This window comes from Rhinopithecus bieti, unplaced genomic scaffold (genome assembly GCF_001698545.2).
Source record: "Rhinopithecus bieti isolate Rb0 unplaced genomic scaffold, ASM169854v2 scaffold_3875, whole genome shotgun sequence".
Taxonomy (NCBI): domain Eukaryota; kingdom Metazoa; phylum Chordata; class Mammalia; order Primates; family Cercopithecidae; genus Rhinopithecus; species Rhinopithecus bieti.
In genome coordinates, this window is record NW_016804422.1 from 2,558,297 (window position 1) to 2,576,008 (window position 17,712).

A 17,712-nucleotide genomic window follows, 5' to 3' on the forward strand; every position below is an offset into this window, starting at 1 on the left:
TTTTTAGTAGAGACGGGGTTTCACTGTGTTAGCCAGGATGGTCTCGATCTCCTGACCTCGTGATCCGCCTGTCTCGGCCTCCCAAAGTGCTGGGATTACAGGCTTGAGCCACCGCGCCCGGCCAGAAGTGGGAAATTATTAAAGGGCTTTCATTAGGGGTGTTCATGGCTGGGTATGGTGGCTCACGCCTGTAACCCCAGCACTTTGGGAGGCCGAGGCGGGCGGATCACCTGAGCTCAGGAGTTTGAGACCAGCCTGGCCAACACGGCAAAATCCCATCTCTACTAAAAATACAAAAATTAGCTGGGCGTGGTGGCGGGCACAAGTAATCCCAGTTACTCGGGAGCCTGAGGCTACTAGGGAGGTTGAGGCAGAATCGCTTGAACCTGGGAGGTGGAGGCTGCGGTGAGCCAAGATGGCACCACTGCACTTCAGCCTGGGTGACAGAGTGAGACTCCGTCTCAAAACAAAAGAAAAAAAAAAAGGGGTTGTTTATGTATATGTGTAAGACACAGCCAGATTTGAGGTTTGAAAAGATCACTCACGGCCGGGCGCGGTGGCTCAAGCCTGTAATCCCAGCACTTTGGGAGGCCGAGACGGGCGGATCACGAGGTCAGGAGATCGAGACCATCCTGGCTAACACAGTGAAACCCCGTCTCTACTAAAAAACACAAAAAACTAGCTGGGTGAGGTGGCGGGCGCCTGTAGTCCCAGCTACTCGGGAGGCTGAGGCAGGAGAATGGCGTAAACCCGGGAGGCGGAGCTTGCAGTGAGCTGAGATCCGGCCACTGCACTCCAGCCCAGGCGACAGAGCGAGACTCCCTCTCAAAAAAAAAAAAAAAAGAAAAGATCACTCAGAATGTAATGTGAAGCCTCACTTGTAGGGAGTGAAGACTGGAAATGGGAAACCAATTTAGCAGACTATTGTTCAAGGGAGGACACATGGCAGCATAGATCAGGCAGTTGGTAGAAGTGATGAGTCCAGAGAAGGATTAAGAAGGTAAGCTTTGCAAAGAAATTAGATGTAGAGTCAAGGAAAGGCGAAGAGTCGCCTTGTGCCACTGGATGGAGAGTGGTGCTAGTTACTTCCTTGTGGTCATCATTCTCTGAATGTCTGCTTTGCCGGCACCATGCTAGAAATGCTGGAGGAGAACTGGGTTTCCAGGAAATGATCGTGTTGAGTTTAAGGTGCCTTGAGACACCCAACTACAGGTGCAAGGTGCACTCAAAACCTTTCTCTTTCTGGGAGTCCTCAAGACTTCACTCATTCCTCAACTAGCATGTAAGCTCCACGAAGGGCAGTTTTTGTATTTTGTTCATTGTTAGCTCAGTTGCAGTTCCTCACGTTTGGGCACCTAGCACAGTTTACTGGTTGTATAAAAGAATAAATTTATTTCATCTCTTGCCTGTGTCAGACTCCTCCCATGCTAACACTGCCCAAGGAAGACAGTGGGCTTCATAAAATCTAAAGCCGCTCAAACTTGTCATAAGAATGGGTCCTCATGCATGGGTAGTGATGGTTCTGATGGTGGTGGTAGGTGTGTTCCAAGGATCTCTGCTTAGAACCAAGAACCAAGTGGCCTAAACTTTAGAAAATAAAGTAAAATGTCTACTTAGCGTTCTGTGTTTCAAATCTGCTGTATGACCTGGCTAATGCATTTCCCCCTAAAATCAAAGGACCTTCTGGAAGACAACCACTGCTTAAATCAGAGTGTTCCCATATTTTAAAAAGGCGAAAGGGCAGTGCTGGCCGCGAGGTTCCGAAGCCACAGCCATCAAGGCGATCTGGCGCGGTCTGCAACTCCCTCCGAGAAAAAGGCCGCGAGGAGCACTCACTGGACACGTGCTGAGCCGGGGCCGGACACTGGCTCAGGGCCTGTGACGCGAGGGTGTCAAGCTCCTCCAGGTCGTCGGCAGTGAAGTCCCCATGCGCGCCAAACGGGTCGTCAGGGTCCGGGGCAGCGACCGCGGAGAAGCCCCGGGCCCGCTTGCTCGGGGGGTGCCCAGTGCCCGGCGGCGGGCCGGGGCGAGGCGCCGGGGTCTCGCTCCGCCTCTTGCTGCCTGGCGCAGAGGTCCCCGCCATGCTTTCCGCTCACCCCAAGTATCCGACAGCGACAAGCCAGACTTGCCTACCTCCAGGCCCGAGAACTGGACCAACCGCCCGCGCGCCGCGGCTTGCCTCCACAGCGAGTGCCCCGCCCCTGGCCCAGGGGCCAATCAGCTGGCAGGCGGAGGGCGCGGAAGAATGACGAAAGTCCTAGCGCGCCGCCAAACCCGGCAGTGCCGGGTGTTCAGAAGTCCACGGCTGGAATTCGGCAGGTTTGCTGCAAGGACTCAATGCAGCACGACCCCTTTACCGGAGAGGCGGGTCGGAGGCGCACCAGCTCCGCCGCGCAGGTGGCTTTACGCTCTCTCCCTGGCACTCTGTGGAGGAGGGCTGCGGAGGAGCAGCTTGCCCTAGCATTTAACGCGTGTTGCGTTTGAGTCGAGCCAGGCAGCATTCAGGGATGTGGTCTCCGTGACCTCGCTTTCGTTCTCCCGCCAGACCCACTTCCTACAAACCCCGAGGCTTTCTTGAGAGTGGAATTTGTTGGATGAGGAGTATGAATAGAGCTGTCGTGTGCAGACATCTTCGGATAGAGTGAATGTTTCACATATGTACATTTGAGGTAGGCCCAGGGAGGAGGAAAGTCCAAGGAGGAGTGATGTTTGGAGCTGTTCCTGTGTGGGAGGGGATGGGAGCTGCCCAGGCTGTTAACATTCATTCCTCTGAGTGCTGGAGTGTTTTTTTTTCTAAGCCCTGGTTATATAGAATAGGGCTGAGGAGGTCAAGGAAGTCCCTCTGTAAATGGCACCTGGGCTGTCCTACAGGTTGAGTCAAGTTAGCAGGATAGAGGGGTAGGAGGCTGGCCATAAGACTAACACGAGAATTCTACATTGAAAGGGAGGCCACAGAAAGGCCAGGTCAGGTACCTGTGGCGAAGACAGAGGTAAAGCTTCACAAAGGAGCAGCAATTTGAGGTGGACTTGCGTGCCTGACAAATTTTATTGGGCAGCTGTGGTATGCAGAACAGCCGCAATAGAGAACTGGCAATGGAGAGTAACAGGAGCAAGACCCTTTCAGCCTTATCTGCTCAGTGCCAAACTTCACCTGTGAGTGTCCTAGGAATGTTTGTGAAGGCATTAAATAAAAAGATTAAATGAAAAAGAGAGTGCTATCAGGGCCTACAATGTCTAAGGAGTTGAAAGTTTTTTGGAGTAACTGGTAGTCTCCCTCAGATAGCTGCCCAAATGTTGCATGCTTAATTGCTGCGGGACTCTGGTTCTGGAAAGAGACAGGATTGTTCATTTGTTAAAGGGGGATAGGTTCCACCAAGTAACTTGCTCTCACAAATAGTGTCAATCACTGGTGCTCAGGTTTGTTTTAGCAGCATACGGCTGGGTGCCAGCTGGCAAGGCCCCATAGGGAATGCCTGAAGCCTATAGAAGGGTGCTCCTGGCTGTGCAACTTTCTGGAGAGGACCAACACAGGCTTCCCCCCACCCCCCATCCTGCATTAGTATCTAGTACGTTAATCATGAAAGTTTTAAATATTCTAAAACCTAGTTTTGATTTAGCAAAGTCCCATAATGGTTCCAGAGCTCTCTTTGAAAATACATGCAGAGAAAGCTCAGTATTATTAACATAGTTGTATTAAGGGCCTGGGAGGGAAATCCAAATACTTGTGCTTCTGAATTAATTTTTTTTTAAATACAGGGTCTTGTTCTGTCTCCCAGGATAGAGTGCAGTGGTGTGATCTTGGCTCACTGCAGTCTCAAACTCCTGGGCTCAAGTGATCCTCCCACCTCAGCCTCCCAAATAGCTGGGACTACAGAAGTGCACCAGCACACCCAGCTAAGCGTTTTAATACATATTTAGCATACATTATGGTCTCTGTCTTTGCATTTAGTGAGGGGCAAGGGGTAGGTATGCCTGGGACTCCAGTCCTGGGCAGCAGGAGGTAGTGAGCCCCTGTTTTGCCTCACCCCCAACCCCTTGCCTGGCACTGGCACCCCCTCCATCCACCAGCAGGTGGGCTGGGGCCTCCCGCAGCTGCTGCCCTGGACCTGTTTGGTGTGCATGGGGACTTCACTGCCAGCAACTTGGAGGATCATATCATTTGCCCTGCCCTGCCTCTTCCACAGTAGAGAAGTTCCTTGACAACAGGAACTGTTCCCTGGTACTTACCCCAGTGCCTACATATAGCACACGCCTTACATGAACAGATGAACAAGTCTCACCAAAACATTTGGCAATCTGGATGTCACAACTTAAAGATGGGTTTTAAAAGCACAAATTCTAGTCAGGCACAGTGGCTCATGCCTGTAATCCCAGCACTTTGGGAGGCTGAAGCAGACAGATCACTTGAGGTCAGGAGTTTGAGACCAGCCTGGCCAACATGGTGAAACCCCTGTCTACTAAAAATACAAAAAATTAGCCAGGCATGGTGGCAGGTGCCTGTAACCACAGCTACTTGGGAGGCCGAAGCAGGAGAATACCTTGAACCTGGGAGGTGGAGGTTGCACTGAGCAGAGATCTTGCCACTGCACTCCAGCTTGGGTGAGAGAGACTCCACCCCCTCCCCTACCAAGAAAAAAACGTGCAAATTCTTCCACTAACCTCATGTAAGGTATTGTCAGGCATACAACCACACGAGAAGGACATCCTTTCAAACGAGTTGGTTTAATTTCAGGTGATACAAAGTTTAGGGTAGAACTAGGACCAAAGAGCAGACTCTGGCAAGGTTCTGAGCTGGTTTTACTTTAAATTCACAGTTATGGTAGGAATGACTTAGTGAAAACAACTAAGAGATAATGAACCACTGTAAGAATTTTTTTTTTTTTTACAAAAGTTTATTCTTAAATGTACAACAGCTCCAAGACAACACTTAATTCCAGCTTTAGGTGGCAAAAGATGTTATGGCAGGGAATATAGACGTTTAAATAAGGATGAAATAAAGGGTCACCATCTTCTCAGGTACAAGGAACAGCTTACTTTTGCCAGATTTCTTAATTCCACCTGTGGCTGCAAAAGAAAATAGTCACAATTAGGGAAAAATATAGTTCTTACGGTAGAAGCCCCATGGACCTGCTGTGGACCTTAGTAAAGCCTGGCTTTTGTACTGGGCATTCACTTTAACACAAGCATGGATAGCAGCTTCACTGATATTGTCTGTTCTAGGTAAAGGTAAAATGAGGATAAGATGGAGTTCACAAGCAGTGGCTCGCTGCGCACTGGTCTAGATCTACACTCCTGTATACTTCATGGATTGGCTTATTTAATCCTCATGCCATATCAAACCATTTTACAGAAAAAGAAGTTCTTTTTTTTTTGAGACAGAGTCTTGCTGTGTTGCCCAGGCTGGAGTGCAGTGGCACGATCTCGGCTCACTGCAAACCCCGCCTCCTGGGTTCAAGCAATTTTCCCGTCTCAGCCTCCCGAGCAGCTGGGACTACAAGCCCCAGCTAATTTTTGTATTTTTAGTAGAGATAGGGCTTCACCATATTGGTCAGGCTGGTCTCGAACTCCTGACCTCAGGTGATCTGCCTGCCTCGGCCTCCCAGAATGCAGGGATTACAAGTGTGAGCCACTGAGCCCAGCCTTTTTTTTTTTGAGACGGAGTCTTGTTTTGTCACCTAGGCTGGACTACGGTGGTGCAATTTTGGCTCACTGCAGCCTCTGCCTCCCGGGTTCAAGCGATTGTTAATGCATCAGCCTCCCGAGTAGCTGGGACTACAGACACACGCCACCACATCCGGCTAATTTTGGTATTTTTAGTAGAGATGGGGTTTCACCATGTTGGCCAGGCAGGTCTCGAACTCCTGACCTCAAGTGGTCCACCCACCTCAGCCTCCCAAAGTGTGGGATTACAAACGTGAGCCACTGTGCCCAGCCAAAAAAGAAGTATTATTGTTAGGTGTTGTTCAAGGTATGTGACAAGCCAGGATTCCAACCTGAATTGTCTGACTTCAAAGTCCACATTCTTAACTGCCATGTTACACTTACACTGCCTTCCATATTATGATCCTGGCACCTGGTATACTCTACTAATTTACAAATCATCATATATGTGGAACCCAGTAGGCGATTTAAGAAACAGTGTAGGATTGGGCCAGGCGCGGTGGCTCACGCCTGTAATCCCAGCACTTTAGAAGGCTGAGGCGGGCAGATCACAAGGTCAGGAGATCGAGACCATCCTGGCCAACATGGTGAAACCCTGTCTCTACTAAAAATACAAAAATTAGCCAGGAATGGCCATGTGCACCTGTAATCCCAGCTACTCAGGAGGCTGAGGCAGGAGAATCACTTGAACCCAGGAGGCGGAAGTTGCAGTGAGCTGAGATTGTGCCACTGCACTCCAGCCTGGGCAACAGAGTGAGACTCCATCTAAAAAAAAAAAAAAAAAAAAGAAAGAAACAGTGTAGGGTTATGTATGCATCATACAGGAAAGAAGATCCAAAGGGGCCTGACAAAATAAACCTTAAAAAAAAATATTAGATGATGCTCAATGAGAAACAACTAGCATAGAGTTACACTAAGGACTGATCTTTTCCCTATACACAATCACAGATTAAAAGAGGGTGCAAGATACCTTTTTTTTTTTGAGATAGGGTCTCACTCTATCTCCCAGGCTGGAATACAGTGGCGTGATCCCAGCTCACTGCAGCCTTAACTCCTGTGCTCAAATAATCCTCTTACCTTTAACTCGTGTGCTTAAGTGAGGCTGCCTCAGCCTTTTAAATAGCTGGGATTACAGGAAGTGAGCCACCACCACGCTCAGCTAATTTTAAAATTTTTCTGTAGACAGGGTCTCCCTTTGATGCTGTGAACTCCTAGCCTTAAACAATCCTCCTGCTTAGGCCTCCCAAAGCACTAGGATTATGTTGTCAGCCACTGTGCCTGGCCCCTTACACCATTCTGAAAAGGAATCTCAAGAACTAGAATCTCAGTGCTGAGTAGGTAAAGAATAATGGATCAAACCCACTGGGAGACAAGTCTTGAGAAGCCCCAGATGACACTCCCACCACCCTTGTCTCCATCATGCCTAGTGTGGCTCACAGTGCTCAAATAGGGCATAAACAACTGTGGAGGAAATAATCACTAGTTGGATGAATGTAAAATAATGCTTAAGATGCACATAAAGTACTAGAACTGCTGGGCCTCAAAAATCTTTTGAAATGTAATGAATTCCTCCTACATAAAAGATGTAAAAAGGTGGGGGATTCAGTTAGAAAAGCATATGGAGCAACAGCACACTGAAGAGCCTGGACTTTATCTTTCAGTCTAGGCGCACCCAGAAGTAGGAAGACTCAGAAAGCAAAAGCATAGAGATAATATGAGTACAAAAAAAAAAAGGTGGCCGGGGGCTTTGGCTCAGGCTTGTAATCTGAGCCCTTTGGGAGGCCGAGGCGGGTGGATCACCTGAGGTCAGGAGTTGAGACCAGCTTGGCCAACATAGTGAAACTCCGTCGCTACAATAAATACGAAAAAAATTAGGCGTGGTGGCTCATGCCTGCAATCCCAGCATTTGGGAGGCCGAGGCGGGTGGATCACGAGGTCAGGAGTTCAAGACCAGCCTGGCCAAGATGGTGAAACCCTATCTCTACTAAAATACAAAATTAGCCGAACTCGCTCTCAAAAGAAAAAAAAAAAGAAAAGAAAATTAGCCAGACGTGGTGGCAGCCGCCTGTACTCCCAGCTACTTGGGAGGATGAGGTAGGAGAATCGCTTAGAACCCGAAAGGCGGAGGCTGCAGTGAGCAGGGATCGCGCCGCTGCATTCCAACCTGGGAGACAGAGTGAGCCTCTGTCTCAAAAAAACAAAACCAAAAACACACAGAAAAACTTCGAAGTCAAGTAACGTTCAAACACTAAGATGGCAGTGAAATACGAATTTGGGGCAAGAGATTGCGGAAGACACTGAGAAACTTAACTGTATGAATCTGCGTCTGAGGTAAATAAATACATTTCAATGTTTCCGTTTCTGCAGCTCTTCCCTAAGGAATGGAAGCCCAGACTGCCTGGGAGGCAGGAGACTTCGTTTCCAGCTCCCGGCCCTTACTGCTGCTGCAAATCCGAGAATGACTAAAGACCATCCGCTACAGCGGACGTCGGAAAACGAGACCTCGCAGTTCAGGAGGCAGGAAAAAGGCATGTCCGCGCCCTCATCCCAACAGACGCTCATAGCGTTTGGCCAGCTTGAGCTACATTCAGCCCCCACTTACCCAAGGGCCCCTTCCCTGCGGCCTTCGCTTTTAGCTCCTCGAGTTTCTTCTGCTCCTCTTTTTGTTTCTGCTTGAAAGCCTTATCTTCCTGGGGAGAGGCAGAGCGGGTTCAACTCAGGCCTGTCTCCCAGGCCCTCCGCACCCGCCCGTGCCTCCGCGCCCGCCCTCACCTCGTCCATCTCCTTGGCCTGCTTCTTAGGCTGTTTCAGTGGCTTCTTCTTGCCACCTGTGGGCGACACGAGCACGTTCGGCCTGCCCCTGCCGCCCGATCCCTGCCCCACCGTCCCCGCAGTCCTCGCAGTCCTCACCGTCCCGCAACACTTACCTTCGCGGCCGGACATGGCGCCTGCCGCCCCTTCCCCAGACCCTGCCACCGGAAACGGCGCATCTTCCCCCACCCTCTGTCGTAGACAGCGAGGCGGCCCCCCTGATTGGCTCCTAGTCAGGAAGTTGAACTCTCGCTACCGGATGCGGCACTCCAGGGGCGGGGACTAACAGGTCAGAGGTCAACTGAGTGGCAGACTCTAGGTCCGGCCGCGCCAGGTACGAGGAGCTAGGGTCGTCCTGCCAGTGTAGAATCCGGAACCGTAGGAGGGGTACTTAATCGGAAGGCCTCCCAGGCCTGTGGCCGTGCGCGAGAAGAGCACTTCAGGTACACAGCAGGGCATGTGCTTGTGCAAAGGCCTTGAAGCTCGGCGCGTTCCTGGAACCGAGGAAAGCACAGCTTGGGTGGAGGTAGATTAGGCTGGGAGATGGCAGAAGTGGGCGGGAGTTATATCAGATGGTCCTATAGCTTTGAAAACCCCTGTAAGGAGTTTGTTTTATAATATAGTCGGGGTGCAGCAGTTTGCGAATTCTGTTTATTCATCTATGAAAATGGTTTAAAAAATTTATTTTGGTGATGGCCATACAACTCTGTGAATATGCTAAAACCACTGAATTGTACACATTGAGTGAATTATATAGTATGCAAGTTATTGTGTGAATTATATGGTATGCAAGTTATATATCAATAAAGCTTTTTTTTTCCCCCCGAGATGGAGCCTTGCTCTTGTCGCCCAGGCTGGAGTGCAATGGCACGATCTTGGCTCCCTTCAACCTCTGCTTCCTGGGTTCAAGCGATTCTCCTGTCTCAGCCTCCCCAGTAGCTGGGATTAGAGGTGCCCGCCACCATGCCTGGAAAATTTTTGTATTTGTAGTAGAGATGGGGTTTCGCCATGTTGGCCAGGCTGGTCTCGAACTCCTGACCTCATGATCCTCCCGCCTCGGCCTCACAAAGTGTTGGGATTACAGGCGTGAGCCAAAGCTTTGGCGCCCAGCCAAAGCTCTTAATTTTTAAAATAACAGTGCTGAGTGCTGGGATGCTACAGTGTCCAAAGATTAGGCAGATGAATATACATTTTTTGCTGGGTATGTACTATATGTAGGTACCAAGCTGAAATTCTAGTGAGTGAGACAGACTATAACCAAAGCAAATAAATGAGATACATATTGCAGGTCATGTGATAGGTGCATGGAAAAAATAAAGTGTAGAAAGTGGGTCAGGAGTGCTAGGGTGGGAGTAGGATCGCCATATCTGATAGGGTGTGTGTAGACTTCCAAGGGGCTACTAGTTGAGCAGGACTTGAAGAAGGTGAGGGAGAAAGCAGCACTGATAGCAGCTGTCATGAAGGCCCTGAGCTGGGGACAACCTGGTGCACTCCAGCAACTTCAAGAAGATCCATGTGCTTGGAGTGGAGTGAGGAAAGGGAGACTAGTGGGAGATGAGGTCAGAGGAATGAGAGCCAGTCGGTAGGTTCCCTGTAGGCCATGGAAAAGACAGGCTTTTACCTTGAGAGAAGTGGGGAACCATTGTAGGGGTTGAGCAGAGAGACATGGTCCCACCTGTGTTTGGAAAGGAACATTGACTCTGCTGACAATAAATTGCAGTGACTGGAATAGAAGCAGGGTGACGTCTGTCAGGAGGCTCTTGGGATAATCCAGGCTAGAGATGTGATGTGGGTCATTGGGCCCATTTGGTACCAGTGGCAGAGGTGAGAAGAGGAGGGATCCTGGATTTGGAAAGCCAGTGGCATTTGCTGATAGATGGATGTAAGGTGGGAGAGAAATGAGGAATCAGGGGTGATGCGAGGTTGTTGGTCTGAATACTTGAACTTGGTATTGCTGTCATCCATGTTGGAGAAGGCTATGGGAAAAACAGGTTTGGGAGGGGAAGATGAGATCTCCATTAGATTTTCAGGCAGACGGGCCGGGCGTGGTGGCTCATGCCTGTAATCCCAGCACTTTGGGAGGCTGAGGTGGGTGGATCACGAGGTCAGGGATTCGAGACCAGCCTGACCAACATGGTGAAACCCCGTCTCTACTAAAAATACAAAAATTAGCTGGGCATGGTGGTGGGTGCCTGTAATCCCAGTTACTCAGGAGGCTGAGGCAGGAGAATTGCTTGAACCCAGGAGGCGGAGGTTGCAGTGAGCCAAGATTGTGCCACTGCACTCCAGCCTGGGTGACAGAGCAAGACTCCGTCTCAAAAAAAAAAAAAAAAAAAAAAGATTTTCAGGCAGAGATACAGGTTGGGAAGTTTGATAAATGAGCCAAGAACCCTGTGGAGAGAGGTATGGGCTGGAGGAGTCAAATGTATAATTTTTTTTTTTTTAAAAACAACTTTATTGATGTATGACTTGCATACCATACAATTCATGCAATGTGTGCAATCCAGTGGTTTTATTATATTCACAGAGTTGTATGGCCTTCACCAAAATAAATTTTTTAGACCATTTTCATAGATGATTTTTAAAACCACAGAACTGGATAAGAGAGGAGTCTGAGTGCTGAGCGCTGGGGTGCTGCATATTCCAGAGGTTAGGCAGATGTGTGGGGACTGGAAACCAAGTGAAATGGCATGTGAAGGAGGAGGGGGTGAAGGCCAGATCAGAGGGAGGTGGATGGAATCAGAGAAGAGAAACAGTGAATTCAGGCAGTCTGTCAAGGAGTTTGGTTATAAAGGGAACCAGAGAAATGGGGCAGTTGCTGGTGGGGGTGTCAGATCAATTACTGAGCAGTGTCTCAGGAAGAGAGAGGATTTGGGCCCTGGGGCACAGGTTGGTCTTCCCTAGAAGCATGGGTTTTTTTATCCTGAGGATCAAGAGAGGAGGTGGAAATGGGGCAGTTACTGGTGATTGGGAGTTTGTAGAAGTTCTCTTCCAACTTTTTATTATTTTCTTGGTGGAAAATGAAGCAAGCAGACTATCAGGCTGGAAGTGAAGATGAGGAACATGATAGAGGCTTGAGGAAGGAGCAGTTGGTAGGAGACAGCCATCTACATAGAGTGGGAGAATGGATCTGAAGGGGCAGGATTCCGAACTTGACCCTCAGGGCCCTCCTTCACCTGTCCAGCTTCTCCATCCATTCATCTCTGCTTTTGCTTTCCAGTTGCACTGACTGCCTTTCAGGTTTTGAGCAACCTCAAACACTTTCCACCTTTTCTCTTTGCCAGGAACATTCTTCCCCTTGCTGGTTGGGGGGCCTGTGAAACATCTAAGTGGTGACATCCTGGGGGCTGAGAAATGGGGCCTGGGGTTGGGGCTGGTGGGGTGGTGGAGAGGCTGAGGGGAGGGACTGGAGTGGAGAAACAACTTGGGAATTATTGCCACATTCCCTTATGAAGTCTCTGTTGTCACCCAGCTTAGGTTCTAGTGAGAGAATAGGCAACACATAAGGAAATGTGTCCATCAGGAGAAAAATAAAGCAGAGAAGGTAGCTGGGGAGGGAGTGGTCAAGGAAGCCTTACTGAGAGGTGATATTTGGGCAAAGATGAAGATGTCAGGGTGAGCTGAGTAGACTTGTGTAGAAAGAGTCATCTAGCTGGAGGAGGTGGCAGGGCACAGAGCAGCACAGTGGCTGGAGCAGAGTATGGCAGTAGAAGGAAGAGGATGAGGGCTGAGAGGTCTCAGGGCTTCTTGGCCACCACCAGGTGAAATGGGAGCTTTTGGGGGATTTTGATCAGAGGAATGTAATCTGATTTTTGTGTTACAGAGCCTTGGGCTGCCATGTGCAGAACGTGGGGGTGGGGGAGGGGAGGGAAGAAAGCGAAGATTGCACAAGAGACAGTAGAGTAGTTGTCATCTCTGCCAGGAATGGGTGACCTTCCTGGGGTCTAAAAGTGGGCAGCTAGTAGAGGCGGTGCTGGGAAAGGAGGCTGAGAAGGTTGGAGGAAGCCAAGAGGGGCAGTGATGTTGGGAAGAGAGGGTGTTGAAAAGTGGTGCCAGCCATGGTGGACACTGCATGCTTTGTTTGATGAAGAATACACCTGCAGGGGTGTTATAGAGTCCCAGCCTGTGTGTCGTGGGTGCTGGCCTTGAGGCCTGGGAGTCTGACTGGGCTTCTGGGGCTTGGGTGGTATGCACCCTTATGGCCATGGAACCCAGCCTTATGAAGGGGGCCCAGGGGTTTGGATGTGGCACGAGCTTGGGACCACTGTCACAGTGATGTTCCCTTCTGCGGCTCTCAGCTCAGGCCCACTTTGCCCAGAAGACATGTTTCTACCCTACCAGCTGTGTTTTCAAAGCCCCTGAGCTTCTCCAAAGACAGCTCTTAGCACAGCATGATGGAGAGGAGGCTAGGGTGCTGTGGGGGGCCCCTGTCTCACATTACCTTCCATCAGGAATCCCCTTTCTATTCTGTATCTGGAGCTCCTTCAATTTCTTCCTGTCTGCAGCTCCCTCTGCTTTTCTCTCTCTGGCTTGGTCTGTTGGCCACCAGGTGTCGCTCTCACAGCCAGGATCAGTGCTTAGGGACTTCGAGGTGTGGTTTGGCCAGAGGAGGGTGCTGTTGGCTCAGCTTTTTCTGAGAAAATGGGTCACTTGGCCACCTCTTTGCGGTCCTCAGAATCACTGGCACTCTTGGGCTCAGGTGAGGCCTGATTCTGGATAACGGGAGACTCCTTGCTGTTCAGGTAATGAGAAGCAGGCCCAAATACCAAAGCAAGATGGAAGAGGGAAAGATGAGAGAAACCTAACCCGTTGAGCAATGGCAGGTTGGAGAGGAAAGAGAAAGCTTATGGAAGTCAGGAAGTGTGAGACTGAGAGTTGGTGGCCTGGAAAGTCTGGGGGCGAAGACGGATGGCGTGAACCTAAGAAAAGTCCTCTGTGGCAAAAACAGTTTTGTTTTGTTTTGCCCTTGGAATTGTCTTAGAGGAGAGCTGAGAGTTTTCTGTCTTGGGTCACAAATGGCCTGTGTCCTTAGGCCCTTGCACAGAATTGAAACTCTGCTTCCCTTGTGCTGAGGCAGTCCTTAGAGAGTCTGGGAAGTTGGTTTTGAGGCTGTTTGACAGAAATGATCCTGGATCTTAGTCTTCCTGAATTTCCCTGAGTTCTACAACATTGCAGGGAGTATTTATGCATCTTTGTGGGGCTTTGTCAGCATGTATACAACTCTGGTTTCAAAACTGTCTTTGATATCAGAAACCTGGACGTTAGGATTCTCATTCAAGTCATAGCAGAGAGACTTGGGGGATGTAGGGAAGTGGGTAGCAGGGAAAGGTCCGCTTTGTGTGGCATGGTGGCAGGCACTGGAAGGAATGGTATCCTAGAGACTCTTCCCCAACTGCGTTCCATTGCCCAAGAGCACCCAGGGAGAGCCTGACCATCCTCTTGCCACAGGGGCTGCAGTCTCTGGGCCCAACAGGGTGGTGCTCAGTTTAGATGATTTTAGTGAGGATTAGTCTGTTCAGAACTGTCCCTAGGCCTCAGAACGGACTTATGTCCAGCCTTTCTCAGCTGTGAGTTGACCTGTCTGGCGTCCCCCTCACAGATCTCCTGATGGCGGGGCGCAGCCCTGGGTTTGCCATGCAGCACATCGTGGGTGTGCCCCGCATACTGGTCCAGAGGGGCCTCCTTGGAAGGGACCTCTTTATGACCAGGACTCTCTGCAGCCCAGGCCCAAGCCAACCCGGAGAGAAAAGACCTGAGGAAGTGGCCCTTGGGCTGCATCACCGCCTCCCAGCACTGGGAAGAGCCCTGGGGCACAGCATTCAGCAACGAGCGACCTCCACAGCCAAGACTTGGTGGGACAGATATGAAGAGTTTGTTGGACTCAGTGAGGTTCGAGAGGCCCAGGGAAAGGTGACAGAGGTGAGGAGGGGAGCTGGGGTGGCTGGCCCTGCCCTCTGACTTGGGAAATGTGCCAAACCAGTCACGTGGTGCTAGGTAGCCACATCCAGACTTGTGTTTGGCCTCATTTCTCATGTGGAAACCTGGGCTTGATGCTTCTGGGGTGAAGGTCTCCATGTAACTGTGCCACCTACTTTCTCTAAAAACAGTTACTGTGTACTAATAAGTCCCTGGCCACTAACATCCACTCTGTGAGGCCAGCAAATACTTCCTTTGTGGACTGTTTGGGGATTGATGGTGAAAGTTACCTGGGGCTTGCTGCAGTACTGTTACTGTGTAATTACAACATCTTTTGCGAAGGTAGAGGGCACTGGGAAATGTCACACTGTGAGGTGGAAAGAGCGGGTTGTGGTTGTCAAGTCCTTTGTGGTGAGAGAAAAGCATTCTGTCATCTCTGTTCCCTCCTGCTTAGGCATGGAGTAGTGTAACAAGGTGGGAAGAACCGGGGGGGTTCAGCGGGGGATTTGAGACAAACAGTGCCATTTCTTCCCTTGGAGATTTTGAGCTTGGCTGAGCTGGTGTTTCCAGGTCTATAAACTGGAGGCTGCAGCAGTGCCTTTCATGGTATTGATATGAGGCATAAATAAGGCAACACACGGGAAACAGCCTACCAACACAAGCCTACCAACACAGGTTTGATGGACACAAATTGTGTGCATTGTTAGCTGTTTTCAAGTTTTTTCAGGGGCATGTTATTTCTGCTTGAATGGCTAAATCTCGTGATTCTGATGGGCGTCACCCAAGGCTGCACTTTGAACACCACTGGGTGAGCCAGGATTAGTGTCTAAGGAATTCCGTTTCCACCCTTTGCAGTTCACACCCCAGTGACCTCTTCTTAGCCACAGCCTCGCTGGGAATGCAGCTGAGCCTGTGTGGGTGTGGAGAGAAGGTGCAGATGGCCTCCGGTTTTCTCTTTGCAGGCTGAGAAAGTGTTCATGGTGGCTCGAGGGCTTGTCCGAGAGGCTCGAGAGGACTTGGAAGTTCACCAGGCCAAGCTGAAGGAGGTGAGGGACCGCTTGGACCGTGTCTCCAGGGAGGACAGTCAGTACTTGGAACTGGCTACTCTCGAGCACAGGATGCTGCAGGTAGGCACCTCAGGAGGCAATGCTTTCACACCTGGACAGTGACCCTAGCCTGGCAGATCATGGAGGGGCCAGGTGGGAACCCTGACTGGTCTTTAATCAGAGGCCTGGTACAGTGGTGAACCAGAAGCTCCTATAGAGGGACAGAACCCCAAGCTTCCAGAGCCTATCCATCTACTTTCTTCTGGAGTACAGGGGCCAACTGTTCAGAGCAGTATAGCCTGGGACCCAGAATGCTGAGGAAGGAGAACCATGGAGGGGCTGGCCCAGGAAGTGCTGGACACTTCCCTTCGTGTAGACATAAGTACACCTCTGGTCAAACCCAGGACTGCTCAGGTGGGACGGTCATGCAACTCACTTTGCTCAGTCCCAATTCCTTTGCCCCTCTGACCCAGCCGGGTTTGTGCTACCTTCATTCATTCAGCAGGGGTCTATGGAACATGTGCTCTGCCAGGCACAAGGTAGTGAGCCATCTGCTGGTGGCTATAGCTGCAGGGCCACCTTGTCCCCATGTAACCCAGTAACATGGCTTTGCTTCTGCAGGAGGAGAAGAGACTTCGCACAGCCTATCTGCGTGCAGAAGACTCTGAGCGCGAGAAATTCTCCCTCTTCTCTGCGGCTGTGCGGGAAAGTCATGAGAAGGAGCGCACAAGGGCGGAGAGGACCAAGAACTGGTCCCTCATTGGCTCAGTCCTGGGGGCCCTGATTGGTGTGGCTGGCTCCACCTATGTGAACCGCGTCCGGCTACAGGAGCTGAAGGCCTTACTCCTGGAGGCACAGAAGGGGCCTGTGAGTCTCCAGGAGGCCATTCGAGAACAGGCGTCTAGCTACTCCCTCCAGCAGAGGGACCTCCACAATCTCATGGTGGACTTGAGAGGCCTGGTACATGCTGCTGGGCCAGGGCAGGGCTCTGGGCCACAGGCAGGTACTCCCCCTACCAGAGACAGAGATGTAGACGTCCTTTCAGCTGCTTTGAGAGAGCAGCTCAGTCATTCCAGGCAAGTCCATTCATGTCTAGAAGGCTTACGAGAGCAGCTTGATGGCCTAGAAAAGACTTGTAGCCAAATGGCTGGGGTGGTTCAGCTTGTAAAGGCTGCAGCACACCCAGGCCTGGCGGAACCAGCAGACGGGGCTATGCCCAGCTCCTTGCTAGAGCAGGGGAGTATGATTTTGGCACTGTCGGACACGGAACAGAGACTAGAAGCCCAAGTCAACAGGAATACCATCTACAGCACCCTGGTCACCTGTGTGACATTTGTGGCCACACTACCTGTGCTCTACATGCTATTCAGAGCCAGCTAACCCCTGGCCCCTCCTCCAGAGGGTCTGAGGCAATAGCTGTAAATGTGGATTTAGTTAGAGAATTGTAGCAATGAAGTGAGCCTTTGGGGACGTGTATAACCTCAATCTGAAGGAGCAGCATCTGTGTGACTCACCAGCAGGCACACTTCACTTTGCAGACAAGGTTCATTTGCATTAATTATCAAAACTTTGTGCTAATGTCCAATTAAAATATCCTGAGTTTTATTATTTAAAACAATCAGACTGAGTTTTTTTCATTGAGAATCAAGATCCAAGACTTGAAGGTTGGGCCTGGAGTTGGGGTAGTCACCCCCTTTAGTTCCTCTCTCATCTCTCTGTCCTCTTTTCTGAACTGTTATGGATGTACTCCTGAGGCCTACATTTTCATTTTGGATTTCCTGGCCTGCCCTCCACTTACCTGACTGTCCGATGTCAGATGGCCTGGGAGTTCCAGCAAGTGGAACCTAGCCAGCTGCCTACTCATTGGTGACCATGGTTACTTCCCATCTCCTGGATCACTTTCTCTACCATGTCGGGGAGAACTTCCTGGTTCTAGTACTGGAGGAGTGATCAGAGGAAAGTAGGGAAGAGAGATTGGGGGAATGGTTGATAAATGTTGCTGGGGACATAAGTATAGGAATTGGTGGCCAATCTGGATCCCTGGTACAGAGAGTGCTTTGGGCAGCACTGGTGTGCCACTGAGGCTGGGTGCACCTCCACACAGCCCGGGGAAATCTTCCACAGGCATAGGCAGAGCTCAGGACACCAGGAGTGTGCATGGAGAGGCAGTGATAGGGAAGAGGGGGTCTCCCACGGGTGGGAGGTGCAGTGGGGGCATGTGTATGATCTCTTTTCAGAGGGGAACAGTGACCCATCACCTCCTGGACTAAATGGCCAT

General features: G+C 50.5%; 3 protein-coding genes across 7 annotated transcripts in view; 1 reads left to right on the top strand and 2 right to left on the bottom strand.

The window, feature by feature from the left end:
• Positions 1–2,195, bottom strand: part of ATRIP (ATR interacting protein) — a 26,370-nt gene extending 24,175 nt beyond the window's left edge. The window contains 1 exon segment of the mRNA XM_017868168.1: positions 1,837–2,195. Coding sequence (XP_017723657.1) covers positions 1,837–2,083 — 247 coding nt within the window. The 5' untranslated portion in view covers positions 2,084–2,195.
• Positions 2,196–4,703: 2,508 nt separating this feature from the next.
• On the bottom strand, positions 4,704–8,690 carry TMA7 (translation machinery associated 7 homolog). Its single transcript, XM_017868175.1, has 4 exons — positions 8,589–8,690; positions 8,434–8,489; positions 8,264–8,351; positions 4,704–5,064 (listed from the first exon to the last, which is right to left on the bottom strand). Exons 1-4 carry the CDS (start codon positions 8,602–8,604, stop codon positions 4,979–4,981), a joined length of 246 nt encoding a protein of 81 aa, XP_017723664.1. The 5' UTR covers positions 8,605–8,690; the 3' UTR covers positions 4,704–4,978.
• Positions 8,691–8,733: 43 nt separating this feature from the next.
• Positions 8,734–17,052, top strand: CCDC51 (coiled-coil domain containing 51). Of its 5 annotated transcripts, none has more exons than XM_017868169.1 (4): positions 8,734–8,915; positions 14,072–14,391; positions 15,351–15,515; positions 16,056–17,052. In XM_017868169.1, exons 2-4 carry the CDS (start codon positions 14,080–14,082, stop codon positions 16,812–16,814), a joined length of 1,236 nt encoding a protein of 411 aa, XP_017723658.1. In that variant the 5' UTR covers positions 8,734–8,915; positions 14,072–14,079; the 3' UTR covers positions 16,815–17,052. The 5 variants fall into 5 exon arrangements, with proteins under 5 accessions (XP_017723658.1, XP_017723660.1, XP_017723661.1 ...); XM_017868171.1 differs by having other exon boundaries at positions 8,735–8,915; positions 14,193–14,391; XM_017868172.1 differs by having other exon boundaries at positions 8,735–8,915; positions 14,198–14,391.
• Positions 17,053–17,712: the final 660 nt, after the last annotated feature.

Bases quoted from the DNA above. Each gene is read 5' to 3' on its own strand.
- TMA7 (XM_017868175.1), bottom strand. The intron at 8,352-8,433 runs GTGAGGGCGGGC...GCCTCTCCCCAG, and splicing joins AGGCCAAGGAGATGGACGAG to GAAGATAAGGCTTTCAAGCA. The intron at 5,065-8,263 runs GTAAGTGGGGGC...TTTCTTTTGCAG, and splicing joins CGCAGGGAAGGGGCCCTTGG to CCACAGGTGGAATTAAGAAA.
- CCDC51 (XM_017868169.1), top strand. From the start codon at position 14,080: ATGGCGGGGCGCAGCCCTGGGTTTGCCATGCAGCACATCGTGGGTGTG. The intron at 14,392-15,350 runs GTGAGGAGGGGA...TTCTCTTTGCAG, and splicing joins CCCAGGGAAAGGTGACAGAG to GCTGAGAAAGTGTTCATGGT. The intron at 15,516-16,055 runs GTAGGCACCTCA...TTGCTTCTGCAG, and splicing joins TCGAGCACAGGATGCTGCAG to GAGGAGAAGAGACTTCGCAC.